The sequence below is a fragment of the Macrobrachium rosenbergii genome, chromosome 37, assembly GCF_040412425.1.
Source record: "Macrobrachium rosenbergii isolate ZJJX-2024 chromosome 37, ASM4041242v1, whole genome shotgun sequence".
Lineage (NCBI taxonomy): Eukaryota > Metazoa > Arthropoda > Malacostraca > Decapoda > Palaemonidae > Macrobrachium > Macrobrachium rosenbergii.
Window position 1 is genome coordinate 585828 of NC_089777.1, and position 24826 is coordinate 610653.

The 24826-nt window shown below is 39.1% G+C and overlaps 1 protein-coding gene and 1 non-coding gene across 3 annotated transcripts in view; both read left to right on the forward strand.

Moving 5' to 3' along the window:
• Positions 1 to 24826, forward strand: part of LOC136825236 (cytoplasmic 60S subunit biogenesis factor ZNF622-like) — a 405172-nt gene that overhangs the window by 217645 nt on the left and 162701 nt on the right. For both annotated transcript variants that reach the window (XM_067081270.1, XM_067081269.1), the window contains exons 6-7: positions 18094 to 18264; positions 18559 to 18733. In XM_067081270.1, coding sequence (XP_066937371.1) covers positions 18094 to 18264; positions 18559 to 18733 — 346 coding nt within the window. The remainder of the gene's footprint in view (positions 1 to 18093; positions 18265 to 18558; positions 18734 to 24826) is intronic.
• Positions 19390 to 19495, forward strand: LOC136825543 (U6 spliceosomal RNA). Its single transcript, XR_010849368.1, has one exon. It is a non-coding gene; the product is annotated as a U6 spliceosomal RNA (small nuclear RNA).

The following is a 24826-nucleotide window of genomic DNA, read 5'->3' on the forward strand; positions in this document are numbered from 1 at the left end:
AAGTCGTTTTCAAGACTGGATCTACTATTGATCCGAATAGGAGTTTGCCCTGCAGCACTTTTAAACCTTCTGGAAAAACTTATCTTTTCTGAACCTCTTTACCTGATCTACTACTGACCTCCTGGGTGTCTGGTAGGGCTAGCTAGCTTTCTGCTTTCTACACACCATTGTAGGTTTTAGCATATTCATCTGAACTTTGAGTTTTCTGGCTTCAGCCGTGACTTTTCTCCCAGTTGATTAGGAACCCAAGTCCTGCAAGGTCTGAACCATCTGGGGCTAACATTGAGGCTGAATGGCATCACTTTGAACCTGTACGACTGAACGCCCAGATAGAATCCTAGATATATAAGTCGTATTGAAAATGAGGTTGGATTGGAATTGCCAATATGCGTCTTTCAAATTCGATAGAAGAGGTGTAGCTGTCCCAGGCACTTCGTATGTCTTATCTGATCTATTGGCATTTTGAATTTGGGACAGTGACAGTTTATTGCTTTGTTGAGGACAGAAGGTCCAGAATGACTCTCCTTTCTTGAGAGTCCCTCTTTGGAACACTGGAAAGCCTCCCTGGAACCTGATAAAGTGGCATTTCTCACTATTGTGTCCTTTATTAGCATTTTGTTCACAAATAGGATCACTCTTGTGCTGCGCTGATGAAAGTATTTGTTGAAAGGGGCCCTTCCAATCCCAGCGCAGACCTTTCGATACCACTTGATAGGCCCAAGGGGACACTTTCCAGGCTTCCTGGAACCTCTTCAGTCTGCCCCAACCTGAAATGTCTTATTGGTTGAATTGACCTTTGTACCACCACCTCATCCTCCCTGTTACCTTTCTTCCCTGGTAAGGATCCGCCTCTTTAACCCCGCCTCTCAGAGCCTTTCTGGAACTGCCTAAATTGGGATTGTTGAGATGGCAGTGCAATCTGCTCTTTATGGATGGCTGAGAGTGCAGCATAGGAATTGTTTATGGAAAGAGGAACCTTGTCCTGGGTCTCAAAGAGCTGGTGCTTTAAAAGCCTTCTACCTGTGTTTTACCCCCTCAGGTCTGGACTTCTGGGTCATATCCTTAGTAACTCCTCAAATTTGATACCTCCGTGGGTAGCAATATTATTCAACTTGGTTACTAGGTCCCTAGGGAAGAGGTCACTACACATAGGGGAATGGCGAAGAGGAGCTCCTTTACTGCATAGACTTCTGGTCAGCGAATTTCAGGGCTTGACGTCTAAGTTTTAATTTGACAACACCCAAGCCTCCAGAAGGTGAATGAAGATTGGGCCCATGTTCCGAATTTGTAACCTTGGGAGCACTGAATCTCTTTGCTGGTCACAGTGTCCTGCCTGAGATTCCATTAACATTAAGGTTGTAAACAGGACATTAATAGTTTCCCTATGCCTCGAACTCCTGAACACACAGGGTGTGGGCAAGGTAAGGAGTGTCCGCAAAAAAACATGAACGGGCATGGTTTGCTAGAAATTTGTCTTTCTTCATCACCTCTGTGAAGCCTGCTAATGGTTTTGTTATATCTTCCAAATGGGATCTGGCAGAACTGTTCCAAAGTCCTGGAGTTCCTTTAAAGAGAACTCAGAATCCCATGGGCTACTGACTCTAAAGTTCTTTTCCCAAGATTTGAACAGTTTATTGGTGATAGATGGGAACTTCATCACCAACTGGTACTTTCCAGGCGGGAAATTTTCTAGCAAGAACCTGGATGCCCAGAGAACTACCTCCCAGGTCCTGGCAGATATTAGAAACCTGAAGCCCTTAAAGCCTGATCATCGGGTAAAAATCATGGTTTCCTCCGCTACCATAGCCAGAGTCTTAGGTGTTTGGCATAAAGGCAAAACAACTACCTTTGAAGTGGACAAAAGGTTTTGCAAACTCTAACCTAGCTAGAGGGGTGCATCATGTCTATCATAGGAGATGCCGTCCACCGCTCTAGCTGGCCGTGATGCCACCACCCAGGGATTATACTGCTCTGGCTCCTCCTGCACCACTCTCAAATCTGGGAAGTCATCTATATTAATGGGTGGATCTGACACTTGTGCATGCTCCAGAGTCTGTCCCTGAGCCCCTGTATCCAAAAGATTTTGCAAGTTGTTTCTATCAACTTGTCCAGCTTTGATTCCATTGCAGACATCCTAGCCACTAAATGTAACTTTCTCTTAGTAGAGGCAGTTGTGTGGACTGAAACATTATCCTCATCGGTATCCATAGGGCCCATTTACTAGGGATGCTGCCAGTTTTGTTGATCTGTTGGGGACGTTTATTTCAGCATCAGATAGATCCCCTCATCATCCAGGTTTTCAGATTCTCCCAATGACCCCTTCATCCCCTGGTATGAAGGGGGCCACCACAGTGGATGCATTAGGATCCACTGATACGACATTAACTGGGCGATTGTTATTATTTCAGATGAGTTCTCATAATTATTTTTCGACTGAATTCTGGCTGACCCGGGGAAGAGAAAATCTCTACACCTTTGGCAAATAACCAAGAGGACCTTTTGGGGCGAACATTTGGAGAATCATCTTACCCATGCTCTTAAATGTATATTAATATTTGCCTGGAGCCAGAAACAGTGTAACGTAGCCAACTGTCATGACAATCACTTACCGGACTCCAGTATGGATGGTCCGCCCTCCTGTACACTGCAGGAGTCAGCACACCCATCTGCGGCAATCGCCACTCATGCTGAGTCTTGATGGAGTCTATCCATTTCTTACAGGGTCCCGAGCACAGAGATTTGGCAAATAAAAGAAAATAATACTAAGAAACAATTTGTCCTAAAATGTTTAACTTTAGCCACTATCAAATATAAGCCCACACATCATGAGAAAAAATACGAGCATTCATAGTTTTTTATTCTGAATGAGGTGACATTCATTCTACCATGTCTTTTTATATTTTCGAATGATGGCCTGACATTCATTCTACTATCTCGATAACTAAATTCATGCCCAGTCAACATCCCTGTTCGAGGCTCTCTTTTCAATGGGCCTTACTAGGCTGCACTGGAAAGAAGGGGGATACTCACTGGGGAGAGCTACAACTGAAGGGCAATCTTCAATCATGAACAAAAGTTGAATAGTATTGGGATTATGTCAGTTCTACTGACAGAGCAACAGGTAAATCCATGCCATTCGAGTTGAGGGTCTCATAGACCAAGGATGTCAACATCACTACCATGTAGGCTTAGCATAGACTAGGGGATCTAGGTATATCCAATACAGGACATCGAGCCCCAGAACCTTTAATAACATTGGCAAGAATGCGATACTCATTTCGTGGTGCATGGCAACAACCTTTCATCAGCTAATAGAACGAGCATATCTTTGAGTTCATAACTCATTTCTATACTACAGTATTCAACACCAAAAGAGCTTTATTTCTGCCAATTCTTCATAAAAAAATACTATTTTGAATCCATTGGTCCTGAGAAATACTACTTTTCCTGAAATAATTCGACTTTATCTGGTAACTTTCAATGGGAGCCAATGTATCATATTTTTAGCAAAGGACCTTTCGATTTCTGAGTTGAAGGCTTAAGTCAGAGCAACACTGGAACCTTCTAGAATGTTCCCTTCTTAGCTCAAAGATCATTTTCCCCCTGATAATGGGACATAAATCGGAGTTTTACACAAAAAAATTATCAAAATGTTCAAAATATTTCAGTTATAGAAAATAAATAACACTAAAAGAAAATATTAACTAAGCAGCGGCTATCATCCCTGTCACCTAAAAGTAGCAAAGGTTAGCCTAAGCCACTTTACTAGCACTAGCAAAGGTGGATCGATAATTTCATAACAAGCATTTATATAAACTTTCCAAGCATCTTTAACAGTTCACACCTTTTTGAAACTGAATCTAAAAATTCTACCCTAACCTATGCTTTTCACTGGATTAAGGCAGAATCCTAGCTCAAACCATGAACAGGATGCTCCAAAATCATTTCGGACACTAAAAAAATATGAAAATATTAGTTAAGGACTAAATTTTGTGACTGCAAATGCAGGTACCATCTTATTCCCCTGTTGACTTAGATGAAGACTCAATGCCAAATAAAGGACCACAATCCTTCAAATTACGATAAAAAATTTTACCACACACAATCAAAAAACAGGAAAAACATTGAGTTATAGGCAAATGTGCTTTGACCCGATTCATTCGAACCAGCCACAGAAGCGCAAATGGAAAGTGTAACCAATGGAGATGTTTAAAAATGAATTGATTCATCAATGCGACGGATAGGGGTCAAAGTGCAGACCCCGAGACCTGATATCCTATCACAATAGTGACAAGCTTCCGTTAACAACAAATGAAAAATACAACCCTGTTTATAAGTTCTCCGATAAGGGATTTAGCAGATCACTGCCTGATGCAACATAACTGTTGAGGCTCTCGATCCCTTTGACTAAAAATCAATATATTGATGCAGACCAGCGATGAAATAATCCTATAACCCTACGGGTCACACACGTAGGGTCAAACTCTCCTGGACTGACGTTCGTCAGCAAAAGTCCACCAACAATATTTATCACGAGGATAATAAAAATATTAAAAGTGGCTTACACTTCTTCGCCGCTGAAGCGCCGAGTGACGACCTCAAGGATACATTGGAACAGCGAGGCAAAAGCAGTGCAACGGCATACAAAAAATGATTGTCCCTTATGACCACTGACGAGTCGAGACACCTGAGTGGTATGCCTCACTCAAGACACGAAGTCTCTCTCTCTCTCTCCCTTCTCCCGGGTGTCAAAGAAGCTGCAGATACAGCCAATAATGCCTACGACGTCCAAGAACCCTTCTGTCGGGAGGCCACATAAAGATTAAAAGTCCTTCGGATGCCCCGTCATCAAAGAAAACACACACTGCCCCACAGTAACCGCTGAACATCCCCACACACGCTCGCAAATGTGAAAACAGAAGAAAAACATACAAACAGAGGGGAGAGTCCAAAGATGGTTAACAGCAAACCACCTCCTAAACAAGGTGATTAAATAATAAAGTGGAAACCAAAAGTGAACATAAGTGAAAAAAAAAAGCTTTACAAAGTTACATTAATTTCTGACATCAAAACCAAAAGCAAAGAAAAATTAATTACATTAATCATCCAGCACTAAAACAAAACTGAGTTACGTTAATATAAGAATAGCAAAACTGAACAGGGCCCATAACATGAACCACTCAATCAATATTTATAAATACTACAATTCTCAGAATTGATGCTTTTGAAATATTAAAATTAAAAGTACTATTGAAATGATATTAAAATGATATACAGTATAAGTGTTTCAGGATGATAATATAAGCATTTTTAGAGGGTACATTTTATGATAATGAATTTGGTACGTACGAATTTTCAAATATTAATCTTTCTTTCTTTTTCTTTTAACGTGCTTTTATTCCCATTTTTGTATGGGGTAAGCACGATGCCTTCTTTTGAAGGACTTTTTGATTTGGCTTTGGGGTAGACCTGTGGTCTCGATCGGCTGCCCTGCCTGACATCGCTTAGACCCCGGTACGTATGTTTCATGTATCATACCAGACCCAACGCCCTTTCTTCCCAGCAGCGAGAAGTTATTGCGCGGGTATGGCGAGAGTTCGAGACGTGTGAGATGTTTGTTATGTTTTTAGAAGGTGTTATAGTGGCTTTGTTTTGTGTGTGTATTTAGTCTGTAACATCCATTTGCTTTTTAAGCAAACCTATCCGTTGATTACATATATAATCCCAGGATGTCTACACGGATAGCAAAGTGTCTGCCTCTCTGATCAGCCGGCTTGCGGGATTGAACCCGCGCCACAGACCTCTACGAAGTCCGAAGCTGCAGCTGTAACCGACTGAGCCATCGAGGCTCTTCTAATTTTCAAATATTAATATTAAGTTTAATAAGATTAAATAACAACATTAAATAAAAATAATAATTTTCTCTCTCTCTCTCTCTCTCTCTCTCTCTCTCTCTCTCTCTCTCTCTCTCTCTCTCTCTCTCTCTCTCTCTCTCTCTCTCTCTCTCTCACTTATTTAGACGAGAGAATTTTACTGACGTAATATGTACGTATGTTTCTTTTGTATGATAAATAAATGATTTACCTAATAAGTACTAAAGTTCAAATACTAAGATTAATAAGATTAAATAATAATAATAATAATAATAATAACATATATAATATAATATTTTCCATGCATTTGTGCAGTAAATTGTGTAACATTTTAAATAAACAAATAGTGACTACCAGTCTTTTCATGCTGACTTGAGAAAGGAGGGGGGAGGGTAAATGTCAATTTACTTGACAGTTTGACATATTGGCTGGGGGGGAAGGAGTGTTGCCCTCAGAAGCTCAAGGGTTTCAATCTTTTGATATAGTAAGGAGTTATTCTCTCTCTCTCTCTCTCTCTCTCTCTCTCTCTCTCTCTCTCTCTCTCTCTCTCTCTCTCTCTAGCCAGCCTTGTTGAATATAAGTCGAAGTGGTAATTCTCTTTCTCTCTGCTTTAGTTGGAAGGCTTAGAAATAATATGTATATATTCTTAAAGGTAGTAATATTTAAGGTGGCTTTCAAATTATGTTAATAATATAATTTCAAAGATTAATACAGTACAGTAAACACCCCCATATTCGCGGGTGATGCGTACCACACCCCCCCGCAAATAGCTGAAATCCGCGAATACTTAAAACACCTCAAAAAACACTTAGAACTGCCTATTTTGATAGTTTAAACACAAAAAACTAAAAATGCTTATACCTGAGTATTTTAATAGTTTTATCACAAAAAGTGATTATTATCACTAATTCGTTTTTTCATAGAACAGCTCTGCGTATTTACTTATTACTGTATTGTTTCATTAAAATATATGTATACTGAGAGAGAAAGAGAGAGAGAGAGAGAAACTGTGGTTTTGACATCCTAGTCTAAGTGCAGTATAAATGGATTTCGCAAGTGACATAATGTTTCATTGATATTTTGCTCTTTTTTTATTTTAAAGGATATTATACTATCTGAGAGAGAGAGAGAGAGACTGATTTTTACATTGAAGTCTAAGCACAGTATAAATGGATTCTGTAAGTGAAATAACGTTTCATTAATATTTTGCTGTTTTTTTATTAAAGGATATTATACTGTTTGAGAGAGAGAGAGAGAAACTGGTTTTTACATTGAAGTCTAATCTCATTATAAATGGATTCAGTAAGTGAAATAATGTTTCATTGATATTTTGCTGTTTTTTTCCATTAAAGTAATATGCATACTGTTTGAGAGAAAGAGAGAGAACTGAAGTGTTTATACGTCGAAGCACAGTACAGTACTAACTTGCTGGGGACGAGAACTAAAGGCACCTAAACTATGGCTGGGATTCTCAAGAATGTTGAGAATCCTACGTATGAAATTAGGATTTTAAATATTTTTACGGTGATTAGAGATGAAACATCAACAGTGATAAAATATTCTCTCGTGTACTGTTATGATATGTGTGAGAATCATAGCCAACTAAACTTGTAATGAAATACGGTACAATAAATTAGGTAAAGCATAAAATGTGGCAATGCTACCTACGTCAGTCTGTCATGAATTGCTGGATTTGTATATTTTCATGTTTTTTATGCTTATGGTACAGTATTCAATATTACTTTCATTAAACAATATGTACAGTACAGTACTGATATATGAGAGAGAGAGATTACGTCGTCGCAGAAAGATTGCTACTGGAGCCTACGTATGAAATTCGGATTTTTAAATATTTTTATGGCAATTAGATCAATACAGTATAAATAGATTCTGTAAGTGAAATAATGCGTTATAAATATTATGCTGTATTTTCACAGTATATGTATACTGAGAGAGAGAGAGAGAGAGAGAGAGAGAGAGAGAGAGAGAGAGAGAGAGAGAGAATGATGGCACAAGAATTTTTTAATAAATTTATTGGAGATGGTGAGGACTAACCACAAAATGACATACACCAAGAACTTACTTTAGTAAACAATTTTTTTTCAGGTAAATGTATTTGTACATAATCATGAAAAACTAAGTAACATGACAAAACAACCTAGCATTCTGTTTGGAGGTACATGTCCCGTCGTTCTAAACCACCCACATATTTTAGATGCTCTATACAGTACTGTACTAGTACTGTCCTAATATACATACCTGTACAGTAAATATCATTTCAAAATCATCTCACAACACAGGAAAATATCAATATATGTAAAATGCATGCCCTGTGCATTACAGTATGCACAGAACGATGAGCAAAGTTACATAGGCCAAAGAAAACATGCGTGTCTGAATGATAGGGGATAGGCCAAAGAAAACATGCTTGTCTGAATGATAGGGGATACTTACGAGTAATAGTTGTTGGCTGGCATACTTCATTTTTCAACATGACTTTGAAATGATATTAGGATGTTCTGGGAAGATAGTTTGAGATATATTTTTGTTTGAACTATGAAGTTTAGCCATGAACTGTTAAAGTAGGCAGCTATAAGCATTTTAGTTCATGGGGTGCAGGGTATTTGGCTGTTATAAGCCAGTTATAGGCATTTTTAGAGCAGGTTTTTTCATTTCTGCGGTAGGTTCTGGAACCTATCGCTGCGTCAAAATGGGGGAGCACTGTAATAAATTTCATTAAATATCTGTTAACTTAAAACCTTTAAGGTTTAGTTTAGTTTTCACACCTGTTTATGGCTGTATTACTTATACACTATTAGTCCTTTTGCAATGGCTATGTGAAATTTTAATTCTAATTGTCATGCCATTGCGACAAACTGCTATGAACTAAATTGTTTAACTAACCCAAGCTACTGTTTTATATGGCTTAGGTTAATGCCTCCAGTATAATCTACATTAAGCTAAGAATAGAGGATTTCTTAGAGGGTTCTTGCTTAACCTATTCTAGGGTTATTTAAAACTTAAGGATATAAACTTCCCCTCGATGTGGGACCACCTTGACATGATTAGGGGGTTCTTGAACCCCGATCATTGTGTAGAAAATCAAAAAACTCCTTATATGGGAATAACGATTGTTGTCGTTAGCGCCACCTATACAGGGGTATATAAGCTTCCAGAAGAGATTTCCCAAGACAGTAATATAGACAAACAGAGACAGAGATGGTACTCAGAGGTTAGACAAAGCTAGGTTCCGACGGGAGTATCCCCTTCAGACGCTCCTTACTCTTCTCCATAAAATCTTGTCCTTCCTGAAACAAAGAGAAGCAGCAAACCCTTCCTGCTTGTGATGAGAAGAGAAGCAGCCAGCCCTTCCTGCTTGTGAGGAGAAGTCCCTAAGCCCTCCATGTTCGAGACAAGGTGAAGCAGCGAGCCTACATACCAGTGTCGAAGAAAAGTAGTCAGCCCTTCCTGCTCATGTGGAGTAGTCACTAAACCCTTCCTGCCTGCGACAACGTGAAGTAGTCAACACTTCCTATCTGTAGCGAGGACGAGTCTTCTGCCTTTCCTGCCCTCCCTTTGCACAATCTCCGGATTCTTGGAGAAATAGCATTTGCTGCCTCATCTTAAAGACATCCTTTTTGTGACATCTACGAGTCTGTGGCCATCGTACCAGCAACGCCTCTGCTTAGTTCCCAGCCGCCCTTCTGTGACGTCTTCAAGCCCAAGGTCATCGTGCCAGCACCATCTCTTCAGCTAAAACCCCAGCCACAACAGGATAACTCACCTACTCACCATTACTATTTAAGTACAGGCAGTCCCTGGTTATCGGCGGGGGTTACGTTTTGAAGGTTTGATGATAACCAAAAATCGACGATTTTCGGTGCTTTTTTGGCGATTTACCGGGCTCATCGGCGCGGAAAAGTGCCGATTTTCAGTTATCGGTGCCTCTGTTAGGTATGCATTAGCGCCAATACCAATTATTGGCACCGATAAGTTGAAATTGGTGATTTTTGGCGCCGAAAATTGCTGATTTTCGTCGCTAGATAAGCTCTGTAAAACCAGATCGCCGTTAACCGGTCTGCATAGCTCTGAGAAAATCTTTTATTTAAATTTAGAATGGTGAACACGCTTGACAATATCAGATGGTAATTATCATTGTCCAATGATTAAAGTGCACTGATTAGAATGTAGACATTCCACGTCACTTCTGTATTCAGGTGAACTTCATTTACGAAACACAACATTGCAGCATCGAGCAACACTCCTAACTTTATTCATATTTTCCAGTTTTTTTTTTACCATTTTTAAGGAGATGCGTATTCTAATTTTACTTCAGAGGATAATATAACGTTTCTTTTTGATAATCAGCAGAACGTATTTTAGTTCAGTAAAATTTGTTTAGTGTTACGTTGAGTGAGAGCAAAGGGGAAACAACATTTCATTTTTTTTGTAAATAATGTTGTGAATAAATGGTTGTAGTGTTGTGAGAGTTTCTTTTTATGTTCATTTCCCATATTTCAGTTGCTGGTGTTGAAACTTTGTTGTTTAGAGTTTGAAAGAACCTGGAAAGATTCTTGCATCGTGACAGTGCGCATTAATCACTCCTTCTTCTAACCAGGTTTTGACAATGGAAGAACCTGGGTATACAGGCTCACTGTAAAGATTTGGGGAAGTGCCCCCTTATCTTTGAGTCCAATACATACTCCATCAAGTGCTACAGTGTTTATCACTACTACACAATACCCGGCTGCGATGGCCAGCTAAAAGAGAATTCTTTGACATTAGTTTAGTAACTCCTTGAGGACAAAACAAGCGACTATGCTATAAAAAAATCTATATTTAATCATGAACACAGTATAAAAAAATACAGTAATTAGTAAATAAACAGTGTTGCTCTATAAAAAAAAAGTGAATTAGTGATCATTTTAATTGTTTTTAGCAATGTAAAAGGAAAACGGAACAACTTCAGTGCTATGAGAGAAAACGGCTGTGCGCATGTATACAGGGGTAACTTGATTTTAGCAAAGTCCACTGTGCTTTGCAGCTAAGCCCCGCCCACTGATTACGTCATGACCATTCCTTGAAGCTGATTGGTTGGCAATGGTTTAGAAAAGTTGGTTAATCTGTGGTTCTTTTCATCTTCATTTATTTTGCAATGGTTGTTTTACTGAACTAAAATACATTCTGCTGATTATCAAAACGAAATGTTATATTATCCTCTGAAGTAAAATCAGAATACGCATCTCCCTAAAAATGGTAAAAAAACAGGAAAATATTAATGAAGTTAGGGGTGTTGCTCAATGCTGCCATGTTGTGTTTCGTAAATGAAGTTCACCTGAATACAGAGGTGATACTGAATGTCTACATTGTAATCAGTGCACTTTAATCACTGGACAATGATAATTACCGTCTGATATTTTCAAGTGTGTTCAGATTCCAAATTTAATTCAAAGATTTTCTCAGAGCTATGCAGACTGGTATTTCATATTGATTTCAGGAAATCTTACTACATTTTAAGTCATAAAATCGATTTCATTGCAATCGTTTACGCATTTGGAGGGATGACAAGCAGTGACTGCACTCTACAAAAGCAGAATATGCCTATGTTTAACTTACAGTATGGTAGGCTATACGAGTCATATTGGATATAATTTGCTGAGAATTCTTTTAAGGACATTATCTCCTTTCGAAATAACAGGACCACAAACAAATGAGATAGACCTATGATGTCCTATGTCTTTATGACGTTTGGATTATAGGCTTATCTTATATTCAGCCGTTTTATAGTGGTTCTTGCTGTGGTTATTCTCGTTTTTGTTGCTCCTGTTATGGTGCTTCTAGTGTCTTCGAAAAATTTTCATATGGTCGAAAAATTTTTATATGGTAACCTAACATTGCAGAATAAATATAGACCTATGTATAAAGTACTGGTGTAAAGAATTATTTGCCTATGCTTGTTAATTGAAATTTAGTCATTTGTTTTAATTAAAAGTAATCGAGATCTTCATTGAGAGAGAGAGAGAGAGAGAGAGAGAGAGAGAGATCATTTATTATTTTTTTCTTATTTCGTTAAGTATCTTATTCCACCTTCTACCATAGCCTTCATTTTCATAGAAATGCTGCAGCAGCTTATATTTACTCATCACAGTAATATAATTTGTTATCCCTTTTGTAAATATATTTTCAATGTAGTTCATTGAGAGCAGTTTTCTATAGTCTTTTTTTCCATCTGTCCACCCGCCTGTGGTGCTCGCGCATGGTGACACTGCGTCCCGGGCTTTAAATAGTTACGCTATGTGTAAGTTTTAGGTAAATAAAAGGTTATCTGGGTGTACATTTGCAACTGAAAAGTGTTTTAATAATTTACTGTATGCGAATTACACCGTTAATATTCTAAACAGGATATTGTTATTATTGTTGAATGTAAGCTGCCTTTTCGGGGTGGGGAATGGAACAGCCAGACGCAGTGGCGAAAATTGCTTCTCTCGCAGTTCACAACAGCAAGATGTCAGTTTTATTGGACCACACCTACTCTACTACTAAGCTAAGTGTTACTTCAGTGCACGTAAGTATATCAGTATATACTTTTAATTTTTATAAAGTGCGTTTTAGCCAGATACGGTATGAAGTAACACGTAGCTTAGTAGCAGAGTAGGTGTGATCCAATAAAATTGATATCTTGCCGTAGTGAACTGCGAGAGAAGCAGTTTTCACCACTGCGTCTAGCTGTTCCATTCGCCACCCAGAAAAGGCAGCTTACATTCAACAATAATAACAATATCCTATTTCGAATATTAACGGTGTAATTCGCATACAGTAAATCATCAAAACACTTTTCAGTCGCAAATGTACAGTAGATATCCTTTTATTTACCTAAAACTTACACATAGTGTAACTATTTAAAGCCCGGGATGCAGTGTTACCATGCGCGAGCACCACAGGCGGGTGGACAGATAGAAAAAAACAGACTATAGTTGTATGTAAGGCTGAGACAGTCCTATGATTGATCTGTGTGTGCCATTGTCTACATCTCCACAAGTTTTACTTTTATTCTCTGTGGTATAAGTGGCTTTACATTTACTATGGCCATCGACGCATGTATGTGTATGTGCACTTGCTTATACGTGTACATTCCACTTTATGCATATTGTCACAAAGTGATCAAGTTCCTGGTCATTACACAAATATTGAAACCAAAAATTTACCTCACTTCGGCCAGATACCTGAAACTTCATAACAATAATATTACAACTGAACACTAAAGGTGACAGTGATCCCTTAAAACTTGCTTAACACTTAAAAATCAATCTAAGTATATCAAGTTATGGGTAAGGTAACAACTGTTAACCCTTTAATGCCGAAGCCCTATTTTCAAAAACGCGTCTCCCGTATGCGGCCTCCGAGGAAGTAGCGCTCGAAGCGGAAAAAATGTTTTTCAAAAAATCACAGCGCTTAGTTTTCAAGATTAAGAGTTCATTTTGGCTCCTTTTTTCTCATTGCCTGAAGTTTAGTATGCAACCATCAGAAATAAAAAAATATCATTATCATATATAAATATTGGAATATATGACAGCGAAAAAAAACTCTTATATAATTGTATACAAATCGCTGTAAGGAAAACGGTTGAAGCTAATGAGTTAATTTTTTTAGTTGTATTGTACACTAAATTGTGATGATTTTGGTATACAACAGATTGTAAAATGATTAAAGCAACACAGAGAAAATGTTATCACAAAATGATGCATGAATTAAATAGAACGCTGACGTAAAAAAAAGTTTTTTAAAAAATTCACCAAAAATCAAAATATTGTGCTAGAGACTTTCCAATTGTGCCAAAATGAAGGAAATTGATTGAATATTACTAGGCTGTAAGTTTTTTAGCTTACAATTGCATTTTTGAACCATTTCGATCGAGTTAAAGTTGACGAAGGTTGATTTTTTCTATTTATCGTTATTTCGATGTAAATACAAAAAAACTGTGAAGAGCTAAAGGAATGATATATTTTTGTTGTATTCCACATGAAATTGCGCACATTTTGATGTATAACACTTTATGTAACGAATAATATGAACGGCGAAAAAATTACGGCAAGCTGACGCAAGAAATGACAGGATTTTCAGCGGAGTCCGTGCGCGGAGCGGGCGCGAAGGAAAATTTTTTTTCAAAAATTCACCAAAAATCTACATATTGTGCTAGAGACTTTCCGTTTGTTGCAAAATGAAGGTAAATGATTGATTGTTACTCGAATGTAATAATTATGGCTTACGGATGCATTTTTCGATCATTTCGGTCGAGTCAAAGTTGACCGAATGTTAAAATTTTGTCAGTTATCGTGATTTCGGCGAAAATATTAAAAAACTGTGAAGAGCTGAAGGAATGATATATTTTTTGTTGTATTCTACATGAAATTTCGTACATTTTGATGTATAACACTTTATGTAACGAATAATATGAAACGGCGAAAAAATTACGGCAAGCTGATGCAAGAAATGCTAGGATTTTCAGCGGAGTATGCGCGCGCGGAGAGAAGGAAAATGTTTTTTTCAAAAATTCACCAAAAATCTAAATAATGTGCTAGAGACTTTCCGTTTGTTGCAAAATGAAGGTAAATGATTGATTGTTACTCGAATGTAATAATTATGGCTTACGGATGCATTTTTTTATCATTTCGGTCGAATCAAAGTTGACCGAATGTTAAAATTTTGTCAGTTATCGTGATTTCGGCGAAAATATTAAAAAACTGTGAAGAGCTAAAGGAATGACATATTTTTTGTTGTATTCTACATGAAATTGCGCACATTTTGATGTATAACACTTTATGTAACGAATAATGTGAAAACGGCGAAAAAATTACGACAAGCTGACTCAAGAAATGCTAGGATTTTCAGCGAATGCTGGCCAGTGAAGGAAAAATGTTTTTTTAAAAAATTCACCAAAAATCTAAATAATGTGCTAAAGACTTTCCGTTTGTTGCAAAATGAAGGTAAATGATTGATTGTTACTTGAATGTAATAATTATGGCTTACGGATGCGTTTTTATCATTTTAATTCGAATCAAAGTTGACCGAATGTTAAAATTTTGTCAGTTATCGTGATTTCAATGTCAATATTAAAAAACTGTGAAGAGCTAAAGGAATGATATATTTTTTGTTGTATTCTACATGAAATTGCACACATTTTGATGTATAACACTTTATGTAACGAATAATATGAAATGATGAAAAAATTACGGCAACTGACGCAAGAAATGCTATGATTTTCAGCGGAGTTCGCGCGCAGAGTGGAGGAAAATTTTTTTTCAAAAATTCACCAAAATTCTAAATATTGTGCTAGAGACTTTCCGTTTGTTGCAAAATGAAGGTAAATGATTGATTGTTACTCGAATGTAATAATTATGGCTTACGGATGCGTTTTTCGATCATTTCAGTCGAGTCAAAGTTGACCGAATGTTAAAATTTTGTCAGTTATCGTGATTTCGATGTAAATATTAAAACACTGTGAAGAGCTAAAGGAATGATATATTTTTTGTTGTATTCTACATGAAATTGTGCACATTTTGATGTATAACACTTTATGTAACGAATAATATGAAACGGCGAAAAAATTACGGCAAGCTGACGCAAGAAATGACAGGATTTTCAGCGGAGTTCGCGGCGTGCGAGCAGAGGAAATTTTTTTCAAAAATTCACCAAAATTCTAAATATTGTGCTAGAGACTTTCCGTTTGTTGCAAAATGAAGGTAAATGATTGATTGTTACTCGAATGTAATAATTATGGTTTACGGATGCGTTTTTCGATCATTTCAGTCGAGTCAAATTGACCGAATGTTAAAATTCACTTTGGATGCTGGGTCCTTCTCCAGCATCCCAGTCTAAAACTCGCCTCACACGCTCACTTCCGACAGGCAGTATGCGCCTTTCACGGTCCTGGCGCCTTTGTGACATCTCTGCAAACGTTCTGTTGCAGCACGAATACGGTAACACTCGCAAAAGTTCAACAAAACACGTCTGCATCAAAATATCGCTCCCGCAAGGTGCTGCTCTGATGCTCTCTGATGCGAGATGGGGGAAATTCGCGCATGCGCGTCTGGGTGACGCTCAGAAACAAAACAGTTGGATCCGTGAACTCCCAGCATCCGCCGAGGCGCGGATTTGAAATCTTCCACAAACAAGGCCTACAATTATTTTTCCGCGAATATTTAAAAAAAGCATTTTCAGTCGACGTTTGCAACGTCCACTCAGCATTCGACAGACAATTTTGGACGACGTTTAAAACGTCCAACAGGCGTTTAAGGGTTAATAAATAAATAAACTAGGGGAAAAGGGCATCACTCCATCAAACACTGTAATTGTTTCCCTGGTTCTACTTCACTTTGATTAAATCAAAGGAAAACATAACAGATATATCACTTACCTTGTACATACACACAAATATCTCTAATCACTGGTGGTCAAAATGAAACACCGTGCTTTAAGTTCAAAAGTTATAATTAGTGTTCACAATCTCAAAAAGATTTACTATTGCTTGACAACAATGTAAGATTTAATTAATTCTTAAACAAGATTAACTCACAAAACTCCAATTTACCAAGAAATCGAGTTAACTAAGCAAAATTCAAAACTACTAAAACTTACTCCAAATTTGAAACAGAAATCTTAAGAAATGAAGTCAACACAAGTATTCACTGAAATCTTATGAAATGAAATCAACACCAGCAAAGTGCTAATTAAATCAATATTAAATCACCAACACAAAATTTTGGGTAACACTGGAATTATAAACACATGAGCACATAAGAATAATATGAAAACAAGGACATATTAAAAATTAATATGCAGCAGAAAATATACCAACAGCAATTTCACTAAGACAAAATATGTTTAAAGATTATATCTATCTCGCAAAAAGATTACATCCACTTTTTAAAAGATCATATTCACCTCTTACCAAAATAATAATTAACTTTTTACCAAAACAACACTTCAGTTTTTACCATGGTAAAAAATGAGTAAATAACACATTACCTTACTCCTCTCTGCACACCATCACACAACTCCTTATACATTGCCTGTATAATGAAAATATTTTTAACCATTCACAAAACTTATGTTTTGTGGGAGAGTGACCATAACTTTACACCCTTCTATATAAAGATGGGTTGAGAGAGAGAGAGACCCTGTTCCTGCCAGTTTCCTCTCTGAACTAACTACTGTGGTTCACAAATGCCTTCTATGACTCCAACCTGGCTGCCAGTTAGTCATTTAAAGAAAGGTTACACTGGAAGAATCTTAGAATAAACTGAGTTCCTCTCTCTACACTAGAATAAGCAGAATACTGAAAATCTTCTATAGAATAAACAGTTTATTCTTGGATTTGCTCTTCGGCTCAGAAAGTAATATATGTTTTGCCCCTTATCTGAATGATTAGCAGCCAGCTTCCAGCCTGGACACTTGTTTAAGCAAACACAGGTCTCCAAACGAGCCTCTGCTATCAACCTGTCATCCCTTTTCAAAGATAACGTGAGTGCTCTGATCTGGTCACAAAAATAGCTCTCTTTACAGAATCTGAAACTCCAACATCTCCCACAAAACACAATATATTACAGACACAAAAGAATACATAAAATATATAAGCATTGCACAACATTACACAAATTATAAAATCACCTCATTACACTTCACAACACATGAGATATCTGAAAGAAAAATCATATCAAAGTACAGACAACATGCCAAAAAATACAGAACACACATTACTTTTTACAGAATATTCACATATTATAATAATATACATTATATATCATGGAGTTGAAACTACTACATTAATTAAAAGCTACTCTATTTCCAACAGATATGGGTAGAAACATAAGTTAAACTGTAAACAAAGAATAGAAAATATACTACTTTTGAACTATGCTATTGTTGGAATAGACATAAGATTTACAGTTTGTGTGTTGTGGTAATTTGTAGGAGAATAGATAAGATAATGAGCTTTGCAGCTTATGCCACTGCTTTGAAACTGTCTTATTTTTAGCTGCTGGATGTAAGAGTTTTTAATTGTATCATTGCTCCCGTCTGTACATGTTTAATTTTTGACACCTTTCGGAAATTAAAATGTGTATGAATTTAACATCCAAGTTAGGGACAGTAATGGGGTTGATAATGCCATTGATCATGAGTGGATAGAGTGAATGGTGCACCTTTTTTATATTCCTAACAGGTTGAATGGGAAGGTGATGCAATAGAATTGAAGGATTGCCTCTTTTGTTCTCACCATTCTGCTTCCTTGAAGAAAAAGCTGGAGCACATGAGCATTCAGCATTCCTTCTTTATACCCGACCTGGAGTATTGCACTGATGTAGTGGGGTTGTTAACTTATCTTGGAGAAAAGGTATTTATAGAGAATTTACCCATTTTTGGTGTTACTGTTGCACAGATTCAGGTGATTCATGCTACCAAATTAATTATTGTGTTTTTTAATTGTATAGTCTCAAATTAGTACTTGCTCTTGGTAAAGATAAAATGTTACCTCAGTGTTGTTTTGAAGATGTTTAAACTATAATTTTGAAGTGCAGAAATTTGATTTTTTAATTTAACTAGTAACTGTGTTACTTTCTGATATCTTAGAATGTGTGCATACCTTTTTACCCTGTATTGACATTAATGAAAAGCTTTCCTATGACAGATTGGTTGTGGGTATGAATGCATAGCTTGTAATTGGGTTGGAAATCGCTGTCCTACTTTGGATGCAGTTCAAAAGCATATGAAGGATAAAGGTCACTGTTTTTTAAATATAGAAGGAGATAAAATATTGGAGTATGAAGATTATTATGATTATTCACCTACATACCCAGATGCAGGTCAGTGTTAAGTATTTAATCTATATGCTTAGAAGAAGAAATTAGATAACTCCATGGAACATTTTCATTCAGAAATACAGCATTACTGTTTTTTCATGCCCCTTGATTTGCAAAGAATTGCATTGTAAAAGATTTAGTTTTATATAAGTAACTTACCAAGTAATTACATAGCTATACTTTATAACTGGTGCGGCAGCTTAGATTCAGAATTCACGGTAACACTTCGATTGTGGTAGGTGACCAGTCCCGCCCACTAATGGGAACGCTAGGAACAACTTAGCAGTCAACCTCATTCTGTTTCTGCCATGCTTGATGTAAACGTTGAGTACTTGCAGCAGCTTTGTTCATGTTTTTCCAGTTGTATAACTGGATTTAGGTGAAGTATTACCACTTTTTCTGAGTAGCCTTCAAGCTGAAAACTGTCAGGATCAGTTTTTTCTTGTTTTGTTATTTTTAAGTTGATTCAAGTTCATCAATTTTTTTAATGTTGTAGCAAATTTGCAACAAAGATCAAACATCTGCTTATCACACTTTCCTTTGCAAAACTGACATAGTGTAAGGGCAGAGATGTAGTAGGAGAGAAATTATGCTTAAGGTTTGGTTGCGATGAGCTTTAGGAAGAGAAGACATTCTCGGCAGCCGAGAACTGTGCTCTGGTACTTGCTTTGGCAGTGCATATACTGAAATCGGAATGATACATTGAAGATTAGCATGGCCCCTGCGCAAGGATGACATGCAAATCGTGAAGCATTCCTCATTTTTTAGCACCAACCTGGCTTCCAGCTCACCTGGTGCCAGCTCATACTACGAGCTCCCAGAAGTGCCTGCCAGCTCCCAAGCTACTAGTTCTCCTGGTGCCAACTACAGCCTGGCGCCAACCTAGAGCACCCAGCGCCCGGTGCTAGCTCTCGCATCCATTTGTTCTCTCCTGCTACTAGCCCTCCTATTATTTTTTATCCACTTGCTCCCGTGCCTGGTTCCCTCATTTCCTTCCCATGCCATTGCCAGTCTTGTCTGGGTTAACAGAAAATTAACCTTGTAACAGTGAAGTGTTGTGCAGTGGAGGGGGTGATTATCCAACCTGCCGGTTCTCCTAGATCTAAACCACTGTCATACTCTACTAAACCTGGGAGGAATAATACTGAAAGTCCAATGGAGGCTGGTGGGAAGTCCCCCAGATAGTTGCTCCCCCTCACGAACCTGTTGCACATTCCCAGGTATCGACTGACAGCCACTGAAAAGGCGTCTTGATGTATTGTAGTGGTTGAGCTGACTGCTCATTCCGCCGACTCTCCTAGATGAAAGTCCCTGTCAGACTCCCCTAAACCTGGGAGGAGGCATACTGGAAGTCCAAGGGAGGTCGGTGGGGTTTGCCCACGGGTTGTTGCCCCCTCAGTCGAACCTGTAGTACAATCCCAGGTATTGGCAGACAGCCACAGGAAAGGCGTCTTGAAGGATGTGTAGTGTTAGACAGCCACTGGAAAGGCGCCTTGATAGGTGTGTAGTGTCATCTTCACTCGTCAAGTTGATGTCTTCCTGAATGCCCATCCTACTAGTGTCTGGCGCCAGTTCCTGTTCTCTCGGCGCCTATTCCCGAAAGCCCAACACCAGTTCCTGGGCGCTGGGCACTCTCTTTAGTACCCGGCGCCAACCTACAGAGCTCTCATTGCCTGCTCTCATGCACCTGGTGCCAGCCTTCTAGTGTCGCACCAGTTCCTCTTTAGTACTCAGCGCCCGTCTTTGCTGAGAACATGCTGTTGTTCCTTCTTGAGCGCCAGTCTCCGATTGAATTCCTGGCTCTGGCTTTTCAAGTGGCTGGCGCCAGTCCCTGATCACCAGGTGCCAACTCTTCTGTGTTCCCACCTCTGAGCGCCATACAAATTGCTCACAAGCGTTTTGACTCTCTTTAGTCTGTTCCACCTTTGCAGACAGGGACTTTTGTTTGTCCAGAATTTATGAGCTTGTTGAAGAAATCTCCCACCTCTGGCATTTTCTTAATCCTCCAAAAAGTCTCTGAGGGAGTTGGAAGTTTGACTTTTGTTGAAAAGGAAGCAAGACAAGTGTCTTTTGACTTTCCTCCCTCTGGTGCTTTGACAGAACTAGACCTCTGTGTCAAAGATCTAGTCAGGATTTTTGAAGTAAAAGGTTTTTTCTTGACTGGCAGCAGGAGCACTGGCTAAGAAGGTAGAGGACTCCCAAGTTTTTATTGAGAAACATAGCTTTGGATTGTCTCTTAGTCCTGTCCTGTATGGACCAGGACAGTTGAGATGGATTTTAGAGACTTCCACTGTTTTCTTTGGAATCTCAAGAAGAGAGAGCTTGGTGCTCCTTTACTACTGTGAGAGCCACACATTTGCAACCAGCCCTGTTATTTTTGCCTACAGACCTACATCATCTCTTCCTCAGTCTCAACTCTTGGAATTTTATGGCTTTCCATCTGCCTAGAGAATCATAGCTACTTTCAGACGGTCCGCTAATTTCTATCCCCATTTTAGTTTTCTGTAAAACTATTGTGCTGGCTTTGTCTGTCTGCCTGCACTTTTTTTGTCCGCACTTTTTCTGTCCACCCACAGATCTTAAAAACTACTGAGGCTAGAGCTGCAAATTGGTATGTTGATCATCCACCCTCCGGTTATCAGACATACCAAATTGCAGTCCTCTAGCCACAGTAGTTTTTATTTTATTTAAGCTTAAAGTTAGCCATAATTGTGCTTCTGGCAACGATATAGGGTAGGCCACCACCGGGCCATGGTTAAAGTTTCATGGGTCGTGGCTCATACAGCATTATACTGAGACCACCGAAAGATACATCTGTTTTTGGTGGCCTTGGTTATATGCTGTAGTGGCTGTACAGAAAACTCGATTGAGCCGAAGAAACTTTGGCGTATTATTTACTTGTTTCTTCTTACTCGGAACATTAATAGATGAGTCTACTGGGGACTTTTGTCGTCCACCAAGACGTTTGTCAAGTTAGATAGACTTCATATGAGAGTTGCAATTCGATCATCCAGTTCCAAGGTTTCCAGCTCAGACAGAAAGCGCCGTAATGATTTTGGTTCTTCATGACTGCTGAAGATACACGCAGTCGACGGTTGCCGTTCTCCGCTTCCTGTCAAGCAATAAGTAGGCTAGCTTCATCTCACAGCCTTCCTGCAGTTTTGCTGTGGTTCCCACTGTCTCTTCCTTTGTCCAACTTCCTTTCAAATGGCAATACCTTCTCTCTTGAGCATTCTTTTGTTGGAAGACCTTACTTGGGCTCCAAGCTAGAGGAGAAAGTACCTTGAGTCCTCTTAGACCAGTGCTCCCTAGCGGCACCCATTCCCAAACACCTGGAATCAACTTCTGAGCTCCTGGTGCCAACTTCCTGGCGCCTGGTGCAGATTTCTGAATGCTCGACACCTGTTCTAGAGCGTCAGCACTATCTAGCCAGTACTAGGCTCCCGCCACTGACGCCTAGTGCCCGCTCACAGACTATTTTTTCTGTTTAAAGGATTGTGTCTGACTGCAGAAGAATTCGTCACTCCTGTTTTTGGACAAAGCTAGTGTTATCCTGTGCCCAGGCTTTTGTGTCTCTTATGGATTTTTCAAGCCTTTTATAAGTGTGCCAGATATTAGTTTCCACCATGTACAGTTGTAGGGGCTTCTTCAAGCTACACAATTGGATAGAATGATGGGAACAAATTCAGAGGTTACTAAAAAAAACTCCTGATTTTCCTTAACCTAATTTATTTCCTTAAATACTACAATGACCAAAACACCTTAATATGATTAATAAATCTTAATCTACAGAACAGAAACTTATCTACCTTATCACTATAGTTCATCAAACCTTATTCTACTCAGTCTTTATCCTATAGTTTCCCCACCCTTCTGTCAAAAGAACTTTAACCTAAAGAACTGTAATTTAAACTATTTCAGTCTTAATATACCCCAACCACCTAAAAGAACACTAAACCTAATTCTTAACCTAAATCTGTAGTGTTCCGCCACCAACTATGGTCTCTTAGACTTCTTCAGGTTGGGAGTTAACTTGCTCAACATCAATCAGTTGTGGATTTCGTCGAACTTTCTTTCCACTAAATGTGTCAAGATCAGCACCTTTTAGGGTTTAGAGTCATGCATGGAGGAACAGGAAGAAGAGCAGCCTGACCAAGTGTTTATGTTTCTTTCCTGCAGTCTGGCAGCTTCACACACTACATTCCTTATCACTTCTCTGTCTTATCCCTTTCACTAATTTCAACAACCCTACCACAGTAAGTGCCCTCTCTTATAATTTTTTTTTTTTCCATATGCTGCCACCACAAGGTAGGCAGCCGATTACACCTTGGGTTGAAGGGGAGCAAGTCACACCATTCCGACACACTCAGCAAACTGCAAGTAAAAAAAGAAAAAAACAAAGATTTAATGCTCGGTTGTCACATTCATGAACAAAATATACAAAAAGCATTAAAAAAAAAACAAATTTCATCATACAAACCCAAACTTAGCCTACCACGCAGTTCCACAGGTTTTCGGTCTGTATGAGGTGTCGTTGAGTCCACACAAGGCATTATCAAGTCCAAATAAGAAGTCAACCCCTCACAGATGTCCATGTGTCTGCATGGCTGTCAAGAGTCAGCAGAGTCCGCAACTAGTCCATAAAGTTGTCTGTGAGTTTGCATGATGATCTGCAAGTTCACTCGGTTGCTTACTAGTCCACAGGGTCATCAGCAAGCCTGCATGGTCCATAGCTCCCGTTTTCTCTGTGAATGGAGAACTAAGTTCAAGACGGAGATGAACCAGACAGTCCTGTTGTCCATTCTCCAGGACAATTGGATGGAGACCTTGGATATGCAGGATACTTCCTTTCATGTCCATGTCCAGACTTTGGAGGGTGTCTCGGGTCTGTCTTACAAGACAGATCTTCCAGTTCGGGGATCTAGGCTTCGGCCTCCATGGCACAAGTCTTCTCTCGAGTCCTCGCTTCTCTTACATTTGTCTTCATTTTCTGGCCATGAACATCAGTTTTTCCTGGACGACTGACTTCTTAGATTCCCTTCAAAGGAAAAAATGCTCGAATGTTTTGAACACAAATCAATTGGGACAGGGAAACGTAGCCGGACACCATCGTTTTTTCCCAAAGCCCTGGATTTAAGTCGGATCTACAGTGATGGCTGTCTGAACTAACTGTTGGAAGAGAAGTTCCTTCATCCTCTGAGACTAGTCTTAGACTTCTTCCACTCCCGAGTGCTCAGCAGCGCCCATCAGCGCCTGAGTACCCATCAGAGCCTTGCGTGGACTCGATGCGACTTCCAAGTGCCCAGCGCCAGTCCGTGCACTCAGTGCCTCTTCATCAGCTGCCGGCCTCAGGTACTCTGGCACTTGCAGTTTTTGATCCGGCATTAAGACCCATCCAGCATCAACTTGATGTTATTTTGGGACCGCTCAAGAAGGCTCCTTCCGCAGCCAAGGCTTCTACTGAATTGTCTTTGTCCTCCGTATTGTCAGAAGACGACGACTTAGATCAGGGTACTGCTTCCTCAGCTTATGCAGCCTTACTGCTATATTTAATGCTAAGCTTCCCTGATTTTTTTCTCTCCAGTGCCCCTGGCTTCACCTGCTTCCGCCTTCTTGATGAGCAACAAACCTGTTGACTCTTCCAGGCTCCCTAAGATAGTGCTTTCATCCTCTTCAAGGAAGGCTTTGAACGAGATTGAGGGTTGGCTCTGAGAGAAGAGAGAGCAAGAAAAGGCATCCTGTAGTTTTCCTCCCTCCCAATTGTCTCACAGGAGGTTTTTGTCCTATGCCACAGGAGAAGCTCCACCTTTGGGAGCCTCTGCCTCTTCCCAAGGGGACTTCTCCGGACACATTGACCCTTCACAGCGGTCAGTTTTTGCTTCGGCGAAGGTGATGTTCTCGTTGGCGGAGTTGGATTACCTTCTCAAAAACATATTTAAAGTTTTTGAGTTTCTGAGTTTTCTAGACTGGTCAGTGGGAGCTCTTGCGAGGAAAATTCAGGACTGCTCTTCTTTACCAGAAGATTGTGCTGCAGACTGGCTTAGTGTCCTCTCATGCACGGACAAGAGCATCAGAGACTGCTCCCAGGAGTTGGCC